Source organism: Myxine glutinosa, chromosome 5, assembly GCF_964187855.1.
Source record: "Myxine glutinosa chromosome 5, kmMyxGlut1.1, whole genome shotgun sequence".
NCBI classification, from domain to species: domain Eukaryota; kingdom Metazoa; phylum Chordata; class Myxini; order Myxiniformes; family Myxinidae; genus Myxine; species Myxine glutinosa.
This window is the reverse complement of record NC_136265.1, coordinates 29,181,366-29,203,813: the sequence shown is the minus strand read 5'-3', so window position 1 is coordinate 29,203,813 and position 22,448 is coordinate 29,181,366. Positions and strand designations below refer to the sequence as shown.

Sequence of the window (22,448 nt, the reverse complement as noted above, 5' to 3'; positions counted from 1 at the left end):
ACGCAGCTTTGACCTTTCAGATTAGGATCAAAAAAAAAAATCAGCTTCTACCTTTTGATCGTTGAACCAATTCTGTGACCAATGTGCAAATTCTTAAAATTTCAGGTCAATCGGACAAAAAGTGATGATTTGAAGCAACCTTGATCTTCGACCTTTTGACCTAAAAAAAAACAATCGACTTCCACCTTTTGATTAGTGAACCAATTCAGTCACCCGATATGCAACTTCCTGGAATTGTAGGTCAATAGGGTGAAAATTATTGATTTTATGCAACCTTGACCTTTGACCTTTTGATCTAAGAAAAAACAAAACAATCAGCTTGTTGCTTTTGAATGGTAAACCAACTCAGTGACCCAATATGCAAATTCTTAAAATTTCAGGTCAATCGGATGGAGATTAACGATTTTATGTGACCCTGACCTTTGACCCTTTGACCAAATTATTAATTTGGCTTCTCCATATCTTATTATAATAGAGCAAACGTATGTATATGGTTATGTATGTTTATATGCGACCAAAACGTCTTCTTGTTCTTCTTCTTCAAATAAACCAATTAATTGACACCAAAAACACAGTCAATGAACTCTTAATTACGTTTCGACTGCTGAGACCCCTCAGAGCTTTGACGACCCTTTAAGTCCCCCAAGACCTTTAAGACTAACCAAGACCCTGAAGACCCAAAATACCAAAAACACCCCGAAGACCCAAAACACCCCGAAGACCCAAAACACCCTGAAGACCCAAAACACCCCGAAGACCCAAAACACCCCGAAGAGCCAAAACACCCCAAAGACCCAAAACACCCTAAAGACCCAAAACACCCTGAAGACTACAAAGACCCTTAAAGACCCCAAAAATCCCAAAGACTCAAAACACCCCAAAGACCCAAAATACCCTTAAAGGCCCACAGTATCGAAAAGGCCCCGAAGACCCAAAAGACCACAAAGACCCAAAACACCCCGAAGACCCAAAAAACCCTGAAGACCGCGAAGACCCAACCGCGCGCCGTCACGCTCGTTCTCATAATAAAGCTTTGTTGAAAATTGATGACAAAACTCCATTGGTAAAAAACTTACGGCCCGGACAAACACACACACACACACACACACACACACACAGAAGTGATTACAATACCTCGTCTCCTACTGCACAGGGGACGGGCTAACAAACAAAATATACAGGTATGCAGTTCAAAAATAAAGACTGGCTTATTGAGGAACAATTCGACTTAGGATAGAGGCCTAGCTATCATACTGACATTAGGACAGTTTGGAAAAAATGTGGACAAGGGACATAAGTAATACATATGATTTGAGAGAAACAGTGCAGGTGGATTAATGGCAATCAGGAGTACGAATGGGAATGACATGATGAGATGGCAGCAAGTCGCCACTGAAGGGCGAGAGGGAAGAGTGGGATTAGATGGAAATATGGAGAAGATTCCATTTATCAGACAAAAAGCGGGGTAAAGGAGCTAAGGCAAGCAAGGAATCTGAACCTTGCTTTACAAAGATGGTTACTCGGGCACAGCTTAACGACGGATGGCACACTCATTTATGTGCAAACCCCCTGCCTGTTAAGCACAGGGGTGACAGTTTACAGTTGTGTCTTGAATCGAACCGAGACTAAACAGCACAGAGGCAGGGGTGCCACAGTATTGACAAAAACTGCATGTTATGGAAAATAAACTGGAATTCCAACATTAATTGCGTTAACAGACACACACGTGACACCAGTGAATGAGGTATGCACACCGTATCCGTTCCGTGAGTTGTTGATCAATTTCATGAAGAACGTTCTGTGCAGTTTCGACAATCTCCAGTTCCCTTTGCAACTCGGACTGCACCTTTTTACCTGCTTCGCAACCACCTTGAGCGGCTCTGTGACAAGGGCCGGGAAATAGGTATGAAGAACAAATGTACACTCACTACCAAAAACGGGATCACTTTAGACAGTTTCTAAGGTTCCGTAAGAGTTGTGCATCCAACCATTGCACTCGCATTTCAAGCCCACCTGTGTCACGTCATAACAGACACACTGGAATTCTCCTGGTTCCATTCAGCTGTACGTGTCCGCAAGTAGGTCGAATTTAACCCTTAGATGCAGGCGTCAAAAATCCTACATAAATGCAGCCATTGGGTCTCGGAGGCCCAACAGATGTATTCGTGTTATGTTTTTTTTTATATAGATTTTTTTTCTTTCACATCCTTTTTCAATCCAAGTCGATGCTCATGGATGTGTATTTGCTCAGAAAATGTGAATCATTGATCCTATTAGTTGGAAGAATCCCATACAAGTAATGAATCTTTTTATTTTCTTTTGAAAAAAAAAATTTTGTTCTTGGTTTTTCAACTTTTTTTCTCTAAAAAGTTGAGGCTCATGGAGGAGTATTTGCTCCAAAAATATGATTCGCTAATCCTTTTATTTAGAATGTATATGTCCCCAACTGTCAAAAATCCTACACCTATGCAGTCATTGGGCCTCGGAGGCCCCACAAATGTATTCATGTAAAGTTTTTTTTTTTTCATATTTTTGTCACTGAATTATTTGTAACCAAGTTATAGGAGCATATAATGAGGCTGATATCAAGAAAATAATGATATAACATGGTAGTACAACAACATTTATGCGGGGCCTCGAAGGCCCCAGGCCTGCATTCGTGTAGGATTTTCGGGTTATAAGTAAAGAATGAAGATTTTCCCACGAGCCTGAATGAATTTATTTATTTATTTATGTCACTGAATTTTGTGTAACAGCATGAAAGTCGGTGAAAATTAGGCTCTTTCCAAAAAAAAAATTGTACAGCATAGTTTTTGCAACAAAAAACCTGTGGGCCTCCGAGGCCCAATCACTGCATCCAAGGGTTAAGAAAGATTGGCTCAGACGACCTTAGCCACACTTCGAGCTGGCTAGTCGAGTACATGGTCTGAGGTGCGATGCAAGGCCTACATGCTCGACTAGGCACAGTTCAACAACGCTGACGAATTCAACCATAACATTTTGATGTCTAATTTAACCGTGAGTTGCTTTTACACCTTGAACATGGATTGCATTGTGTTAATCTTCTTCTGAGAAGCATATGAAGGTTAAAATACCTTGATGCTTCTCAGATCAAGATGCCTGCTCTCTTATGCAAAGATCCTTCCATCTCGTCTTCAATTATCCTACCCTTCTTCTTGCCCATGGTACGGTAAATCTTGTGGTGAGGCAGATGGCTCTGAAACAACTTCTTTTCTCTTATTGGAAAGCAAACCCAACGAAAGGCAATCTCCGCTCATTCTACAAAGGCCGCAACAAGTGTGTGTCCAATCTCAGGAGAACCAGAAAACAACATCTGTCAAACCTCAAAAATTAACTTTCAAACTCGTCTCCCTCCTCTAAACCCGAGTGGCACCTTGCTAAGTTTGTCTCTGGAGGATGCTCCCCTTCCATCCCTTCCCTCTCTTCAAACGGCACCACAGCTGACTCCACTCGTGAGAAAGCCGAATACCTCAATTCTGTGTTTGCTTCCAAATCTTGTGTCCCCAAATCCTCACTCTCTGTAGCCCCGAAACTGTACCCACCGATCACCTTAACTACAGACCACCCTTCCCAGTCGCACCCAATTTTGGCTCAGGGGACATGGCTTAGTTTTCATCTGCGCTGACTCCACCCCACTGCTTTACACCCATTGGCTGGACAGCTGGCCTGACTCCACCCCACTGCTTTACATCCATTGGCTGGACAGCTGGCCTGACTCCACCCCACTGCTTTATACCCATTGGCTGGACAGCTGGCCTGACTCCACTCCAAGTCTCCAATTAAAATCATGCACCGCGAATCCATGAAGCAGCACAGATAGGCAGGCCTCAGGCCTGGGTGTGTTAGTCCGTGGCCCAGTGCAATTGAAATGATCCCAGGTATATAACCACAATGTATTACATGTGCTCATACGCATGATTTTAGCTTCATGTATGTACATTGGGTTATTTTTTACAATTAACTGAATTATTTACTTTTTTATTGACTGGTTAACTGTAATTTTTTTATGAACTAAATTATTTACAACTCCATCCATGCAGATTGAAAGCCATTTTTCTCCGGGATTGAAGATTGCCTCCATTGAGTGATCGTTGCTGCAATACCAATCACATTGCAATTGCCGTGATCGCACACATTGAGAAACCAGGAAGCATTCGAGTTTTTCATATGTGAGTAGGTGTTGTGGTGGGGTTTGGATGGAGAGAATGAGGAAGAGTAAAGAAGAGGATAGGGGAAGAAAAAAGAGTGGTCGGAGAGTTGAAGCAGAGTGGGGGACAAAATTGTAATGAAAGGAAAGGAAGGGAAGATGTTATAATTGCATTTTAATTTGTATTAATTGACACAAAACAATTTTGAAAAACAAAACAAATAGAAACCAGAATCACATTCGGTAGAGCGCACACCTCCACCTGGCTGAACCGTTTACGGTTTGCATCCACTGACAGGCCGATCTGGATCCGGACCTGAACCAAAATCGAATCGGCTTGTTCTTGTCACCGAACCAACTCGTCCACCAGGTTTTGTCGTATTCCATCCATAACTTCTTGAAATATATCGTTATATATCGTTTTTGGCCCTTTTTCAATTATGGAGAATCGCTTTAAAATTAAAAAAATTCCCGTATCCGGATCTGGATTTGGATCTTCACCAAAATCGAATCATTTCGTCCTTGTCGCATACCCAACCTCTCCACCAAATTTCATCCGAATCCGTCCACAACCGTTTGAGATATCCTGTCCACAGACAGATACCTGGACCGACAGACAGACAGGGGTGAAAACATAACCTCCATCCACCTTCGGTGGCGGAGATAAAATTAGCGAATGCTGTGGATAATTAAGGAGAATATTACATGTATGCACCTGTGCTCGATGCATCGCCGCACAACATCCAGAGGGTGGGCACTGGTACGGTTGGCGTGCTGCACGCGCAGGTGGGAGTCGAGGAGCCGCTTTGCTTCTTCCTCTAATGCAGATGCTCGAGAGATGAATTGTTGGCGCCAAAAATACAAGCTGCGCTCTCTTTCCTCTGGGGAGGAGGTGAGGAGTGAGAGGAGGGAGGTGGATGAGCACGATTATAAAAAGGACGACGATAATGCAGTTATCCATTGTGGTTGGTAGTACGACAGCAATCTATAAATAATTACATCGAATTTTCACGCAGACACATTCCTGGGAAAAAAAATCTGCGGCTACCTTGGTAAATCATGTCAATCGAACCAAACATGTGGTCTTGGTTTGTTTTGAACGGAGCAAACGCACAGTGGTGGAACCACTCTTAGGCCTCTTGCCTCATATTGGGGCAACTTAGCATAACAATTGTGCATTTTGTGAGGAAAGCACCAAATTTGGCACACTAGTAGACTATCGTATTATGAAAAGATCTGGATATTGGGCCATCTCAGATTCAGAGATTTGATTTTTGCAAGATTTCAATTCGATTGGGATCGAAGAGAACACCTTCTTCGTCTTCTGTACAGTGAAGTTGCCAGCCCTGAATTCTCTGGCTACATCTGGGTGCTTCATTGGGAGTGCAACCATGTCCCTCAGGTGAACAGGGACCCACCTGGCATAGTGTGTGTGGTCTAAGGCATGGAACCATGGGACCAGTTCCATCAGGGCATCAAGGTACATCGTGAGTGAAGCCTGCCGCAAAGAACACACGTAGACCAGTACCAACATCTCTAGTTCCAGCACAGTTGCCCAGTACTGAAAGTTGGGAATGTCTTCTCCTCTCTGGTGACACCGGTCTTCGAACTCAGGCAGGTCTTCTGCATCATCAGCATATGTCATACAGTGGCGTTCATACGCACGGTGTTGCAGGATGTGCAGTGCCGCTGCAATGATTTGATGAGCTCTTCTTGTGCGGGTGACGTGGGCAGCTCACAGGAAGGAGTCGGCCGTCCCTGGCATTGCAACCTCAGCTTGCAAATCTGCAAAATCTGCAAATCTTGCAAAAATCAAATCTCTGAATCTGAGATGGCCCAATATCCAGATCTTTTCATAATATGATAGTCTACTAGTGTGCCAAATTTGGTGCTTTCCTCACAAAATGCACAATTGTTATGCTGTAGCGGCTACCGCTGGGTTTACACAATCGCCTTGCACCTACAAAGGATGCGAAGCGATCACCATGCCGGGCTCGTCCAGGACGCCCGGGCAGGCCCGCGCTCGACTTGCCAGGCCGCGGCCAGGATGCCCGGCCACGCCCCCTCTTGCCTTTCCCGGGCAAACGCTCCGGGATAATGTGTGTATATATATTGCTGCCCGATAAACGGGCTTTTCAGAGTACCCGAGTCGTTTTGTGACAATAAAGAAACTCGGACGAATTCCAGCTTTTTGTCGCATCCATTCTTCCGATTGACGTGGGAGCACAGCTCCTACATTGGTGACCGACCGACATGGACACGGCAGTTGCCCTTAAACTGCCTACCTTCTGGGAGGCTCACGCGGCGGTTTGGTTCGCCCAGGCGGACTCCCTGTTCACCCTGCGTGGCATCACGGCCGACGACACCCGCTTCCACCATGTGGTAGCAGCGCTCGGTTCAGCCACCGCGGCCCGCGCCCTGAGCCTCCTCGAGAGCCCGCCAGCCGCTGACAAATACGGCACGATTAAAAAGCTCCTCCTCGACGCTTCACCCTCCCATCGGCGGAACGCGCACGGCGCCTGCTCGACCTGCCCAAGCTCGGCGACACGCGCCCGTCCGAGCGAATGGACTACATGCTTTCGCTGCTCGGCGAGCACTCTCCGGCAATCCTGTTCCGGGAGCTGTTCCTCCGTCAGCTGCCTAGCCTGGTACGCTTCGCCCTGGCAAGTACGACGATCACGGATCCCTGCGCCCTCGCCAGGGAAGCCGACAAGATCTCCGCGGCAGGCCAACGCATTGCAGCAGCGACCTGGGGCCCACCGCCGTCCGACGCAACGCCCATGGCGCCCGAGCACCCGGCACGGTCGAAGACCGAACTGCCGACGCAATTGGCGGCCGCTACGCCGAGCCGACCACCTCCAGCACGACGACCGGGGCCTCCACCTGACCAAGCATGGTGTTACTATCATGCCAGGTTCGGACAGAAGGCCCGGACATGCCGACCCCCGTGCACCTTCGGCAGGCCGGGAAACGGCCGGGCCGGCGTTCATTACCAGCCATGAGCGCCGGCCACACGGGCAACTTACTTTTCATCACGGACAAAGCGTCCGGACGGCGCTTCCTGTGCGACACCGGCGCCCAACCGAGCGTCATACCCGCCTCTGATCAGGACAGGCAGTCCGCGGTTTGCGGCCCCTCCTTGCTTGCGGCCAACGGATCGGCCATCCGCACCTTCGGCCCGCGCAACATCACCCTCTGCTTCGGCGGCCAACGCTTTACTTGGACGTTTGTAACCGCAAACGTGCCCATGGCTCTGCTAGGCGCCGACTTCCTCTGCACACACGGACTGCTGGTGGACGTCCAACGGCGTCGCCTCATCAACGCCGAGACCTTCAGCTCCCTGGTATGCACATTGAGCAGCTCCGCTCCGACCGAGCTGGCATGCGCCCTCCCGGCGGCGAACGAGTTTGCTCGCCTGCTCACGGAGTTCCCGGCCCTCACGCGGCCGACGTTTTCGGCCATCGCAGTACGACATGGGATCGAGCACCACATACCAACCACGGGCCCGCCGGTCTACGCCAGAGCCCGCCGCCTCGACCCAGCCAAGCTCGCCGTGGCCAAAGCCGAGTTCGACGCTTTGGAACACCTCGGCATCGTGCGGCGCTCCGATAGCACGTGGGCTTCGCCACTACACATCGTCCCAAAGCCAGGGGGCGGCTGGCGCCCATGTGGCGACTACCGCCGCCTTAACGACGCTACCACCCCCGACAGGTATCCGATCCCGCACATCCAAGACTTCTCCGCCCGTCTGGCAGGACGGGTCATTTTTTCAAAAATCGATCTCATTCGGGGATATCACCAGGTACCTGTCAGGGCGGCCGACGTCCCTAAAACGGCCATCATCACGCCGTTCGGCTTATTCAAATTCCTACGGATGCCGTTTGGCCTCAAGAACGCGGCTCAGGCGTTCCAGCGCTTGATGGACGGCGTGCTGCGTGACCTGCCGTTCCTCTTCGTTTATCTGGACGACATCCTCGTCGCCAGCACGTCCCAGGCCGAGCACCTCCTCCACCTCCGAACACTGTTCGGGCGCCTCAGCGAGCAAGGCCTCATCGTCAACCCGGCCAAATGCCACTTCGGCACGACGGCCGTTGATTTTTTGGGCCACCACATCACCAAGAACGGGGCCGTGCCGCTGCCAATCAAGGTCGAGGCCATCACAACGTTTCTTCGTCCCCGCTCCATAAAGGCCCTGCAGGAATTCCTGGGAATGGTGAATTTCTATCACTGCTTCGTGCCCCGCGCTGCTCAACTCATGCGGCCCCTCTACGAAGCCCTCCGGGGCAAGCCGGCCAAGCACGACATCGTCTGGTCCGCAGCAATGGACGCGGCCTTCCAAAGCTCAAAGCGGGCCCTCGCCGACGCAACACTGCTCGCTCACCCGGTGCTCAACGCTCCCATCGCCCTCACCACGGATGCCTCCGACTACGCGGTGGGCACCGTACATGAGCAATGGGTGAACGGGGTTTGGCAGCGACTCGCTTTTTTCAGCCGGCAGCTCCGGCCGAACGAGCTCAAATACAGCACGTTTGACCGTGAGGTCCTCGGTCTACACCTGGCCGTTCGCCATTTCCGCCACCTCCTGGAGGGCCGACCCTTCACGGCGTTCGTCAACCACAAGCCGTTGGTTTACGCAATGGCCAAGGTCACGGAGCCGTGGTCGGCCCGCCAACAGCGCCACCTCTCCGCCGTGTCGGAGTTTACCACGGACATCCGGCACGTCGCCGGCAAAAACAACGCCATGGCCGACTGTCTTTCTCGGGCCAGCGCGAACGCGGTCCACCTCGGCGTGGACTTCGCGCTTATGGCGGCGGACCAAACCACCGACACCACGGTGCAAGCCCTCCGGGCGGCGGACACGGGCCTCCGCCTGGCCGACATCCCCTTCGCGGACACTGTCCTGCTCTGCGACGTCTCCCAAGGCCAGCCTCGCCCCATCGTGCCCGTTACCTGGCAACGCCGCATCTTCGCCTCCCTCCACGGCCTTTCCCACCCGGGCCGGAAAGCTTCCCAGAAGCTGGTGTCGGCGCGATTCGTCTGGCACGGCCTTCGACGGGACGTCCGCGATTGGACCAGCACCTGCACAGCCTGCCAACAGGCCAAGGTCCACCGACACACCCAGGCCCCGCTGGCACCTTTCACCGTGCCCGAACAACGTTTCGACCACGTCAACGTGGATCTGGTGGGCCCCCTCCCCGCATCACGGGGGTTCACACACCTGCTCACCATGGTGGACTGGACCACCAGGTGGCCGGAGGCCATTCCCCTCGTCTCCACCACCACCGCCGACGTGGCGCAGGCTTTCATCACCACCTGGGTCGCCCGCTTCGGCGCACCGGCGGACATCTCGTCAGACCGCGGACCGCAGTTCACATCCGAGCTGTGGGGCACGGTCGCCCGCAACCTGGGGGTCAAGCTCCAGCGTACTACGGCCTACCACCCCCAAGCCAACGGGTTGTGCGAGCGATTCCACCGCTCCATGAAGGCCGCGCTCATGGCCGGCCTTCAAGGCGGCGGTTGGGCGGACCGGCTGCCGTGGGTCCTTTTGGGCCTCCGCACGGCCCCCAAGGAGGACCTCCGGGCATCCACCGCCGAGCTTGTCTACGGCCAGGCGCTACGCGTCCCGGGCGAATTCGTGCCCGACGCTACCAGTCCCTGGTCCGCAGCTCACCAGCGCTCGGACCTCCAGGAGGCCGCCCGACGGTTTGCCCCCGTGCCAACATCCCACCACGGTGACCCCCAGTCCTACGTCCCCCCAGCGCTTCGCACAGCGGAGTACGTTTTTGTGCGTCATGACGCACATCGGGGGCCACTCTGGCCGCCGTACGACGGGCCCTTCCGGGTCCTGCGACGGGACGACAAGTCGTTCGTCATCGACATCGGCGGCAGGTCGGACCGGATTGCGGTGGACCGCCTCAAGCCGGCGCACGTGGACATCGACCAACCGCCACGGTTGGCCCTTCCGCCGTGGCGAGGCCGCCCCCCGTACACGGTGCCACCCACTCGACCGCCCACCACCACACCGGACCCCCCCCCCCCCCCCCCACGACCCGCCAGGGGTCGCTTCGGCCGGGTCATCAGGACCCCCCTCAAATTGACCCTGCCGGTGCAAGTCGATTCTGGGGGGACGTGTGTAGCGGCTACCGCTGGGTTTACACAATCGCCTTGCACCTACCAAGGACGCGGAGCGATCACCATGCCGGGCTCGTCCAGGACGCCCGGGCAGGCCCGCGCTCAACTTGCCAGGCCTCGGCCGGGACGCCCGGCCACGCCCGCTCTCGACTTGCCAGGCCGCGCCTGGGACGCCCGGCGGCCGGCCACGCCTTCTCTCGCCTTTCCCGGGCAAACGCTCCGGGATAATGTGTGTATATATATTGCTGCCCGATAAACGGGCTTTTCAGAGTACCCGAGTCGTTTTGTGACAATAAAGAAACTCGGACGAATTCCAGCTTTTTATCGCGTCCATTCTTCCGATTGACGTGGGAGCACAGCTCCTCCAATGCCATATTTAGCTTAGCTGCCGGACTATCAGATTGTCATGCATTGTAAAATTTTGTGGTCGAAGTGTACAAAAAGGACGGTGTGGGTAGTAGGGATTAGTTTAGCTGAAGGATATTTCTTATACCAGTTCTGGCCTCGATAGGCTACGTCTGTCAATATCTGTTTCGTCAAATTGGTCACACCACGGTTCACGAGACCCAAAATTAAATGGTCTACTGCATCTTGAAAGATCCCAATGTCACACTCGAACGAGTTTTCTTTCCATTGGCCATGAAATCCTTGAGGTTCGTATAACCAAGGTACCTTCGTGAAAAGAGCAGGCCATGGTGTATCAATACCCTGGCCATATCCCAAGTCTCAGCCATGGTTCAGGGGTGTCTCAGCAGCACCCGGCTATGGTGTCGCAACCAGTCCAGAGATATTTTACAGCCATGGAAACATTTACGACAATCCAGCAAACCGTGGGCTGACTCGACACCTTCTGGCATAAACACGGCACAATAATAACTAGATGGTATTCATAGAATACTTACCCTGCGCAGTCAACTTGGTGTGAGCCAACTCTTCTATTTTTGAACGTTTCTTTTTTTTTGATCCAATATGGCTGCCAGACCACGTGAGCGATGACATCATAAATTTATATTCTCTGAATAATTGTTGCATTAGATCATGCTCAATAAATTTCAAACTGATCAGACTAAGCATTGTCCCTGTCGAATTATGACGTCGTAATTACGGCACCAATGACGTCATCGTTAACAACACCTATTCCCCATATGGAGTTATTTACAATGAGCCACGTTTCAATTTTTAAAATGCTGACACAGCACACACTTTACTGAAATGCAGACACAAATGTTATATTTTTGTCAAAAATCGTCGGAATTCCGCCAAATATGTTTTGGTCCTGTGTTAATATACATCAGCGATCGACAAATCTGAAAACAGAATTTTATTTGAGGTCAAAATGACCCCGTGAGGTCGCTCCGTACTTTACCTGCTCGTCATGTGCAGTGTGATAATTAATTCCATGCCCTCTTCTTCTTCACGCAATAACAACTTCTAGCTTCCAGACCGTACATCCAATCATCTTGAAATTTTGCACACATGTTACACTTCATTACCTCTACAATATAAAGTTACACGTCGATCAATGAAGCGGTTCAAGAGTTATAAATTTTTTCATATTTTCGTTTAATCATTTATATCTTCCAAACCACGTGACCTATCGCAAATTCCAAAAGGTCATTTCAGTAGACTGATATGCTGAACACATCTGTGAAGTTTCCCCTCGATAGGATTACAAATGAGAGAGAAGCTTGGTTTTAAAAGTTTATGCTTAAAAACGTCATAACTCCGAAACCATGTGACGCATGACGTCATTCTCGCTGACTTTTTTGTTTGTCATGGGTATGCGATTCTGCCTGCAAAGTTTGGCCTCGATCTGTTCAGTCGTTTAAGAGAACATTTGATTTTAGTGGTTTTTCACTCAAAACAATACGGCGTCCGAACCACGTGACCTACGACGTCATTATAACTTTATTTCTGAATCAATTTATACCGAGAAGATGCTCAAGAAATTTCATCCTGATCGGATAGTTTTTTACTTGTCGAATTATGACGTCATAACGGTGGCAGCTATGACGTCATCATTCACCTATGTTATTCCGCATGGAGAGTTCTTTGCAATGAGACGTCTCAATTATGTCTGTGCAGCGGGTTTTGAGATATAGAGGTGCAAAGTTTTTTGGTTTTTTTCCAGGATTGCGCCCGTACCACGTGACCTGTGACGTCAAAATATTCACTAAAATATTCTACAGGACGAGGCCCTCCTATGGTGAAAATTTCATGTCAATCGGCCCAACGGTTGCCGAGAAAATGAATTTTTAAAATGCAGACACGCACGTACGTACGTACGATGTATGTACGATTGTACGTAGGTACGGACGGACCTGAATGCTTAACCCTGCCTTTAGCTTCGTGAGCGCAGGGTAACTAGAACGCGGCACTCGGTAGAGCACGTACCTCCGCCAGGCTGACCAGTCCATGTTTTGTATCAAACTGATAGGCCGGATCCGGATCACCAACCCCACTCATCCACCAGGTTTCATCCAAATCTGTCCATAACGATTTGAGATATCATGCTATATATCGGTTTTAGCCCCATATCTCAATGGTGAAGAATCACTTAGAATCACTTCGATCAGGGATGTTTCCCTGATCCGGATCCGGATTCAAATCTTCACCAAAATTGAATCAGCTCTTCCTTGTGGCACATCCAAGCTGTTCACCAAGTTTCGTCCCAATCCATCCACAACGTTTTGAGATATCATGCTGTACAGTCGTGGCCAAAAATATTGGCACCCTTGCACATTTTTCAAATAACTCGAAAATAATTGACACCCGAGACTTCATATTTGGTAGCACAGCCTTTGTGACAAAATAACTGCAGTCAAGCGCTTCCTGTAGCCATGAATGAGCTTCCTACACCTCTCTGCTGGCAGTTTGGCCCACACTTCTTGTGCAAATTGCTCCAGCTCTCCCAGATTTGAAGGAGTCTTCTCCCAACTGCTGTTTTCAAATCTCCGCACAGGTGTTCAATGGGATTTAGATCTGGACTCATTGCTGGCCACTTCAGAAGAGTCCAGCGTTTTGTCTTGAACCATTCCTGGGTGCTTTTTGAAGTGTGTTTGGGGTCATTGTCCTGCTGCAAGACCCATGACCTTCAACAGAGACCCATCTTTCTGACACTGGGTTGAACCTTGCGCTCCAAAATGCCTTGGTAAACTCCTGATTTAATGATGCAATGCACACATTCAAGGCACCCAGTGCCAGAGGCAGCACAGCAACCCCAAAACATCACTGAACCTCCTCCATGTTTGACTGTAAGGAAGGTGTTCTTTTCTTTGAAGGCTTCATTTTTTTTTTCTGTAAACATAGAGATGATGTGCATTACCCAAAAAGCTCTAATTTGGTCTCATCTGTCCACAGGACGTTATCCCAGAAGGATTTTGGCTTGTTGAGGTGTGTTTTGGAAAACGCCAGTCGGCCTTTCTTATGTCCCTCTGTCTCAGCAGTGGGGTCCTCCTGGGTCTCCTACCATAGAATCCCCTTTCATTGAGTTGGCGACGGATGGTGCGAGTTGAAACTGTCGTACCTTGTGTCTGAAGGTCAGCTTGAATCTGTTTGGCAGTTGATCGAGGTGCTTTCTCCACCATTCAAACAATCCTTCACTGCAATCTTCTATCAAGTTTTCTATTGCGGCCACGTCCAGGGAGGTTGGCTATAGTGCCATGGGCCTTAAACTTCCTGATAACATTGCGTACGGTGGACACAGGAACATGGTCTCTGGAGATGGACTTGTAGACTTGAGATTGTCCATGCTTGGCTATAATTTTGTGTCTGACCTCCTCAGACAATTCTCTGGTTGTCTTTCTTTTCTCCATGCTCAATGCGGTACACACAGTGAAACAAAACAGCAGAATGACTCCTTTTCTCCATTCAAACTGGTTGGATGAGTGATTTTTATATTGCAGGCACCTGCAACTCACCATAGGTGAGTTCAATTCCAAAGTAAAGGAGAATCAACTGCTTGAAATATAATTATTTCTAACAACTTCTAAAAGGTGCTAATAATAACGAAACAGCGAGGAAAACAGTGTAGCAGATACTTGGGGAGGCAATTAGGTCAAATCTGCACAGGGTGGAACCTCTGTGGGAAGACATCATGGTATCCACCGACTTTGGATATGTGTTAGCGAACTCACTCTCGCTCTCCACAAATACCTGGTTAGATTGATAAAATGACGTGATGTTGTGCATTTCATACCTAAGCAGTGCACCCTTTCCGCCCTCTGAGTCCCAGCGACCTCCGCAGTCTCCTGAACCAGTCGCTCTGCCCTGTTACGTAGCCACTGTGACTGGACGCATCTCTGCCCAGCCGCTGCCCACACACCATGCCAGCTGGTCTCCGAGCAGCGCGATCGTCCGTTGGTCCCCATGCTGGCAGAAAATGGACACCGAACGCAGCAGTTGACTCTCGTATCGTCTTTGGTTCTTAAAATCGTGGCCTTAAGAGTTATTGCTTTTGAAGTGAATAATTAGGCATATCACTATTTACGAGGTGCAGAATACCAAGTGTCCAAACCAATGGCTTTTATTTAAGACCATCCTTTGGCCACGTACTTTACAGCGAATACTTTACAGGTTCATTGTCGGTACAGCTGGAAAATTGTTCAGCCAGAGTGAGTTGGGCATTGCTAGCTACCTGGGGTGTTTCTTGCATCTTTCAGCTCATGGAGAAAGTCCTTTGACATCTACCGAATGAAAGCACATGATTTGAAGCATTCATAAGACCATCAAGTTGCTCGTGCCCGAAAATGTTCGATATGTGCAGGTTTTCGATGCCTTGGCTCCGTAATAAGAAGTTGTATTGATGTCAAAGCCAGTGACCAATTGCAAATTGATAGTGGGATGCAGTTGCTGATAAATATCCCATCACGATATGCCCTTAAAAGGACGGATTAAAGGTATTTATCAGTGGTGAATAAATAAACCAAATAAAAATGGCTTTGCACGCTGCTACAATGGATGGATATATGGGTGATGGACTGAGGGCTGTGCATACAGAAATTGAATATGAGCATTTGGAAGAGTGACAATTGGGGTTTTCCAAAAATAATCTTACTATAATTCACCAAATGTCCGTCCTTCTGTCTGTCTGTCTGTCTGTCTGTTCGAAGGTACCGTAAAAACTGCTGAACCGATCTCAACGATATTTTGGGTGGATAATCCTGGGATCTCCAGGAGTAAAATAGGCTATTGTTACGGATTCGTCACTTCCGTTGTTGTGGTTTTCATCCACTGTAAACATTTTTGATTCCATGTACTATTATTGTTGTCGTTTAAAGAAAAATAGATTACTATTTGCAAAAGGTAAAAAAGTCAATGTTTTAAATGAAACCGGAACCAGACGACGACGTAGAGGAAGAGAAGGCGGAGCGAGAGAGTCGGACAAGAAGCCTAGATGCTTTGATGTCTGGAGCAAACGATTGGCGAACGAGAGTCACGAGTGAACTTTGGGTTTCCCGGGAAAGGGATTCCTGCGACAGAGTTGTTATCGCTGTGACAGATCAACCTGCGTGACAGGTTTTGCGGTCGATTCCGAAGAGAATCGTTGGAGTGCCGTTACGCCATGAGAACGGGCCGTCGGCCATTTTGACTCGCGCGCTTTACGTGTCGTTCAAGGTTTTTCGCCTCGCTTTAATCATTGTCACCGCATTCAGACGTGGATCTTGTGTGTGTGTGTAACGTGGCTTTTGAGTGGGAGGTCTGTGGTTCACCGATTGGAAGCCGTCGGGCGTCCATACCTGAAGGTGTGATTTCCCCGTCGCTTCTCGAGGACACCTTCGCCCATCTTTGGCAGGGTAACTGCCAACCCAACGGGATTCTGGTCTCGATACGACATCGTACGGACGATCACTGGAGTGGATCGACTTTGGCTTGAAGCCGGAAGCAACTTTGGCTTGAAGCCGGGAGAGAGACACTGGGGATGGTCTTTTCGCTCACTTGGAGCACAGGGAGTTATATATTACGAAACTGATGGGACCATCATAGGAAATATATATTGGTTGTACAATTGATTACTCTTGTTTTTGTGTTGTTATTCTTGTGTGACCTTAATACAATATTTGTTTGTTGGTAACAATTGGTGTGGTTTCACCATTGATCTTTGACACAGAATAACACATCTTTCTGCCGTGACTCCTCTAGGGGCTCGGAGGTAGACCGTGACCGGGGTTTGGGGAGGAGCACGTAACAGAAATTGGGGGCTCGTCCAAAATTGGCCCAAATTGAAATTGGGGGCTCGTCTTTGCTGACAAAATTCCTAAATCTCATCCGGGATAGAATTCCCTAACATCCTCGTCTGGGATAGAATTCCCTAACATTCCCAAATTTTTCAAAAAAAAAAAAAATTGAAATTTTTGGTGTGAAGGTTAACAGGTGTTAACTGATAGTCACCATGGTGTTTGATGCAGAAAGGTTTGCGGCGTCCCCTAATGAGGCACAGTTCCAAGCGTTAAAAAGATCAGAACTCTTGATATTGGCCAAATATTTTAACTTGGAGGTCCGAGTTAATATGAAGAAAGCAGAGATGCAGACATTTGTGGTAGAATCTCTGGTGGGACAAGGAACATGGAAAGAGGAAGCCTTGGATTGGTTACCCGAGGAAAAAGAAAATGTGGAGCTCCGGAAAATGGAGATGCAACTGCAGAGCCAGGAAAGGTTAAAAGCAGAGGAAAGGAGAGCTGAAAAAGAACTCGAGGAGAGAAGAGCAGAGGAAAGGAGAGCTGAAGAAGAAAGAAGAGCAGAGAGAAGAGCAGAGGAAAGGAGAGCTGAAGAAGAAAGAAGAGCAGAGGAAAGGAGAGCCGAAAGGGAGTTAAAGGAACGTGACATGGAGTATCAGAAGGAACTTAAACTCAAGGAGCTGGAATTAATGGGAGAACGGAGAGAAGTAGTATCCATGCCGGCTAGTTCGACAACTAGTCAGAACACTTGGGATGTTGGTGGGCATGTGAGGCTGGTTCCACCCTTCAATGAAAAGGAGGTAGCCAAGTTTTTTTTACACTTTGAGAAAGTGGCTCAAATGCTAAAATGGCCTGTGGGGTCCTGGACTATGTTAGTGCAAAGTGTTCTGGTGGGTAAAGCTCAAGATATCTATTCGGCTTTACCGATTGACCAATGTGCAGATTATGAGATAGTGAAGAAAACCATTCTCAAAGCCTATGAATTGGTCCCTGAAGCTTACCGGCAAAAATTCCGGAATGCGAGGAAGAGGGAGAGTGAGACCCACGTGGAGTTTGCCAGAATGAAGAAAACCATGTTTGATTGGTGGTGTGACTCGAAGGGGATTGGGAAAGACTTCAACCTGTTGCGACAATTGATCTTGGTGGAGGAATTCAAACAGTGTGTCCACGAGGACATTAAAGTACATCTGGAGGAAAAGAAGGTACCAGAGTTGTATGAGGCAGCAACCGTGGCAGATGACTATGCCTTGACACACAGGATGGGGTTCCACAAACCTAACGTCCCACCTGGAGTTAGCCAGGGGAGTTATGGTAAATCAGGTGCGGAGAACAAATATTCATGGAGGCGGCCTAGAGATGACTATGGGGACAAATCTGATACCGCGACTTTTAGGGATCAGAAGACTACAGTTCCAAGACAGACTTATCTTCCGGGGGGCCCGAGGCAAACCACGAGTTTTTCCTCCGGGCCTACTTGCGCTTTTTGCAAGAAACCTGGGCATTTGATGTCCCAATGTTACGCCCTGAAAAGGAAAAATCAGGAGCGGGGTCAGACTAGTACAACTCCGAATGCATTGGCCAATGCGAGAAATCGTCCTTGGAGGACAGTGCCTTGCGAAGGTTCCCATGCCAAAGTTACGGCATCACAGAACGACCTTGTTCAAGAGGGTTACAAACCTTTTATTTCAGAGGGGTTTGTGTCACTGGATGGAGACTTAACGAACCAGAGACCTGTTAGGGTATTGAGGGACACAGGAGCACATCAATCTTTCATGCTTGAAGGCATTTTGCCATTGTCAGAGAAGACGGCAACTGGTGTTAGTGTTCTTTTACAGGGGGTTGGTGGCTATGTTAAGGCTCCACTTCATGTCATCCATTTGAAGTCTGATTTGGTGTCAGGACCGGTCACTGTAGGTGTACAAGCCACTCTTCCTGTAGAGGGAATCTCTTTTGTTATCGGGAATGATTTGGCCGGTGGTCGAGTTTCTGGTAATCCGGTGTTTGTTGAAAAGCCTAGTATGGAAAATAACAACACACGGTTAGAGCAGGAGATTCCGGGTATCCTTCCATCCTGTGCCGCGACTCGTGCTATGGGTAGGAAGCACTCTGAAGAGAAGGAGAAGGTACTGACGTCACGCTTTGCACAGTCACTTCCTGTCGAGTACCCTGAAACTAAGAGTCAGCACACACAAGTCATGGATGGAGGCAATGTTGGCAAGCTCTTTGTAGGTGGACTGAACTTTGACAAAAGTGAAGATGTTCTGGACTCTATATTTGGCAAATATGGACCACTCTTGGAAGTGCTGCTGATAAAAGACAGGGAGACGCAAAAGTCGAGAGGGTTTGGCTTTGTCACGTTTGAAAACACAAAGGATGCCCAAGATGCAGAACAGGATTTGAATGGCAAGGATTTGGATGGTCGGACCATAACTGTAGAGAAGGCAGGCCATAGGCGTCGAGGGGGCTACAGAGGAGGAAAACGTGGAGGTAGTTTCAGGGGTGGCTATGGCTCCCGGGGTGGGAGTAGTGGTTTTGGTGGCGGCCGCAGTCGTGATTACTACGGAGGCTCCCAGCAGCAGCAGCGCCGTTTTGGCAACTCTCGACCGGATAACTATTACGGTGGTAGCCGAGATGGGGACCGCTACTCACGTGACGATAGCTCCCGACTCTACAACCGTGATTATGATTTTTATGATCAAGAGAAGAGTTGGAAGCACTGAGTGCTCAGGAGCAGCCGAGCCAAGATTCCTACACGGATTAACCCGTGAACTCCACGTTCCTAAATGCGTCCATGCAGTGAATACTTCCAGGCCTCACCACCCAACCACCATGAAACCTGGCTCTCAGCTCGGCCTCCTTCAAAAAGTGCTATAGATTTGCTTTGCTTTGGATTCACTGATCACAGCCCCTTAACCTTCATTCAAAAAATGAAAAATAAAAACCAAAGGTTGATGAGAGGGAGTTTGGCTTTGCAGGAGTTCAACTTGGAAATTGAGCATGTAAAGGGCAGGGACATTGTCATTGCCGATGCTTTGTCCAGAGTGAACTAACTTTGGAAATTCCTGTAGGTGGTTTGAAAGTTTTGTTGCTTTATTTTGGGAAATATTAATTATTGTTGCTCACGTGAATTGATAATTTGGGTGTGAGTTTTACTTTTGTTTGTTAAAAGAGTTTTTGCCTGCAAAGAAAGTTTTCACGATGTTCAAACTTTCTTTCTTGAGGGGGGGGGGGAAGTGTTACGGATTCATCACTTCCGTTGTTGTGGTTTTCATCCACTGTAAACATTTTTGATTCCATGTACTATTATTGTTGTAGTTTAAAGAAAAATAGATTGCTATTTGAAAAAGGTAAAAAAGTCAATGTTTTAAATGAAACCGGAACCGGACGACAACGTAGAGGAAGAGAAGGCAGAGCGAGAGAGTCGGACAAGAAGCCTAGTTGCTTTGAGGTCTGGAGCAAACGATTGGCGAAGGAGAGTCACACGTGAACTTTGGGTTTCCCGGGAAAGGGATTCCTGCGACAGAGTTGTTATCGCTGTGACAGATCAACCTGCGTGACAGGTTTTGCGGTCGATTCCGAAGAGAATCGTTGGAGTGCCGTTACGCCATGAGAACGGGCCGTCGGCCATTTTGACTCGCGCGCTTTGCGCATCGTTCAAGGTTTCTCACCTCGCTTTAATCATTTTCACCGCATTCAGACGTGGATCTGGTGTGTGTGTGTAACGTGGCTTTTGAGTGGGAGGTCTGCGGTTCGCCGATTGGGAGCCGTCGGGCGTCCATACCTGAAGGTGTGATTTCCCCGTCGCTTCTCGAGGACACCTTCGCCCATCTTTGGCAGGGTAACTGCCAACCCAATGGGATTCTGGTCTCGATACGACATCGTACAGACGATCACTGGAGTGGATCGACTTTGGCTTGAAGCCGGAATTAACTTTGGCTTGAAGCCGGGAGAGAGACACTGGGGATGTTCTTTTCGCTCACTTGGAGCACAGGGAGTTATATATTACGAAACTGATGGGACCATCATAGGAAATATATATTGGTTGTACAATTGATTACTCTTGTTTTTGTGTTGTTATTCTTGTGTGACCTTAATACAATATTTGTTTGTTGGTAACAATTGGTGTGGTTTCACCATTGATCTGTGACACAGAATAACACATCTTTCTGCCGTGACTCCTCTCGGGGCTCGGATGTACACCGTGACCGGGTTTGGGGAGGAGCACGTAACACTATTTAGTTTTCCCAATTTCAGCTTTAACCTCCAGCATTCTCAGCTTTGGACTCCCGCATAACATTCGCGTTTGCATAACGTTCATTGTTCTCACTAGCAACGGTACCCGCCCTATGGACGGTGCTTCGATTGGGAGGCCCAAATGAAAAGGCAAAATATCAGAAATTGAAGGTTTCTTTTATTTTAAACGATTCATATAAACATCCGTTGAATCATATCACACGCAAATCATCAAAATCTAAACAGTATCTTTAGAATTTCAATAAAAGCCACATCACTGTTCATATCGGTAAATATTATTCCATCGTGTTTCAAATCGTGATCGATACACTATGATCGTGATCGTGAATCGTGATCAATAATCGTGTTCACAATCGCTATGCTGTATGTACTCCTGATGCGTGTACCAAATTCCCGATCCGTGTAACTGTACCAAATCAACAGTTAAAAGGATTTTGAGCCGATAGCTGTTATGGCATTGGTAAGATTGATGGAGACAGCGATCTGTTAGCGATCGATGGAGACATGTTGCTTTCCCGGGTGCCGCACAAACGGCTGCACTGATCGCCTGGCACCCGGGAAAGCAACATCCTCACAATGAGAACAATGAACGTTATGCGAACGCGAATGTTATGCGGGATTCCAAACCTGAGAATTCTGGAGACTAAAGCTGAAATTGGGAAAACTAAATAGCCTATTTTACTCCTGGGGATCCAAGCATTATCCACCCAAAATATATTTGCGATCGGTTCAGCAGTTTTTACGGTGCCTTCGAACAGACAGACAGACAGACAGACAGACGGACGGACATTTGGGGAATTATAGTAAGATAGTGTGTTTTGTGTTGTACATACATGAACACCTACATGTAAGTAATATTGATGTTTTCAGACAATGTACCCATCCCAATTACGGCACTTTGAATTAACTCATACCCCAGTCAACTTGTACCCAAAATAAAAGAGGCCTTCCGTTTTTCCGTTCAAATTTCTTTTTTTATCTCACCTGGAGCATAGTTCCGGGTAGCTTATGGGATGGCGCGTCGTCTGTCCGTCCGTCCGTAAACAATTACAACTTCTTCTCCAAAACTGCTGATGGGATTGTGACCAAACTTGGCTAAAATAAAAGTTGGTATGTTGGATGTCATTCATGAGATGGACACGGGATCCTTTCCAATCGGTCACGTACATACGTATGTGTCTGCATTTTGTTTAAAGCGTACATCAAAAACCGTTAAACAGAAGAAATCAAAACTTTACCACATGTTACATGACCATTTGATATCGCACATATTGAGTGTATATTGGAAACCGTACAAAATTAGAATCATTGTAATCACCTCGGCATTTATTGTGCTTGGCTGGAAAAAAAAGACGAAGTGCAATTTGCCGTTTCAATGATCAACGATTTATACTTTAGTGATCGATTCTGGCAACTTTATCAGCCTTATGAAAACTTTGTTATGAAAACGCTCAAAGAAGAATAAAAACTACTTTGTAAAGGCTTATAAATGCACTCTATAGCAGACTTTTCAAAGTATAATTTGTACACACTTATCTCAGAAGTACAGATAGATGCAATTATTACAAAGATGCAGTTGCTCACAGTAAATGAATACACATTTACATATGAAATCAAATACATCTGGCACCATTCATCATGTATCGTGTATAGCAACTCTAAATCCCTCCCCTCCCACTCCTAAAGATTCTGCCACCCATATGATACTCCAGAGCAGA

The 22,448-nt window shown here is 48.2% G+C and overlaps 1 protein-coding gene across 2 annotated transcripts in view; it reads right to left on the bottom strand.

Moving 5' to 3' along the window:
- The window catches only part of LOC137428667 (tektin-1-like), a 51,357-nt gene that overhangs the window by 10,378 nt on the left and 18,531 nt on the right, over positions 1-22,448 (bottom strand). For both annotated transcript variants that reach the window (XM_068118574.2, XM_078777774.1), the window contains exons 2-4: positions 14,499-14,671; positions 4,884-5,049; positions 1,755-1,880 (exon numbers count right to left, since the gene is read on the bottom strand). In XM_068118574.2, coding sequence (XP_067974675.2) covers positions 1,755-1,880; positions 4,884-5,049; positions 14,499-14,671 — 465 coding nt within the window. The remainder of the gene's footprint in view (positions 1-1,754; positions 1,881-4,883; positions 5,050-14,498; positions 14,672-22,448) is intronic.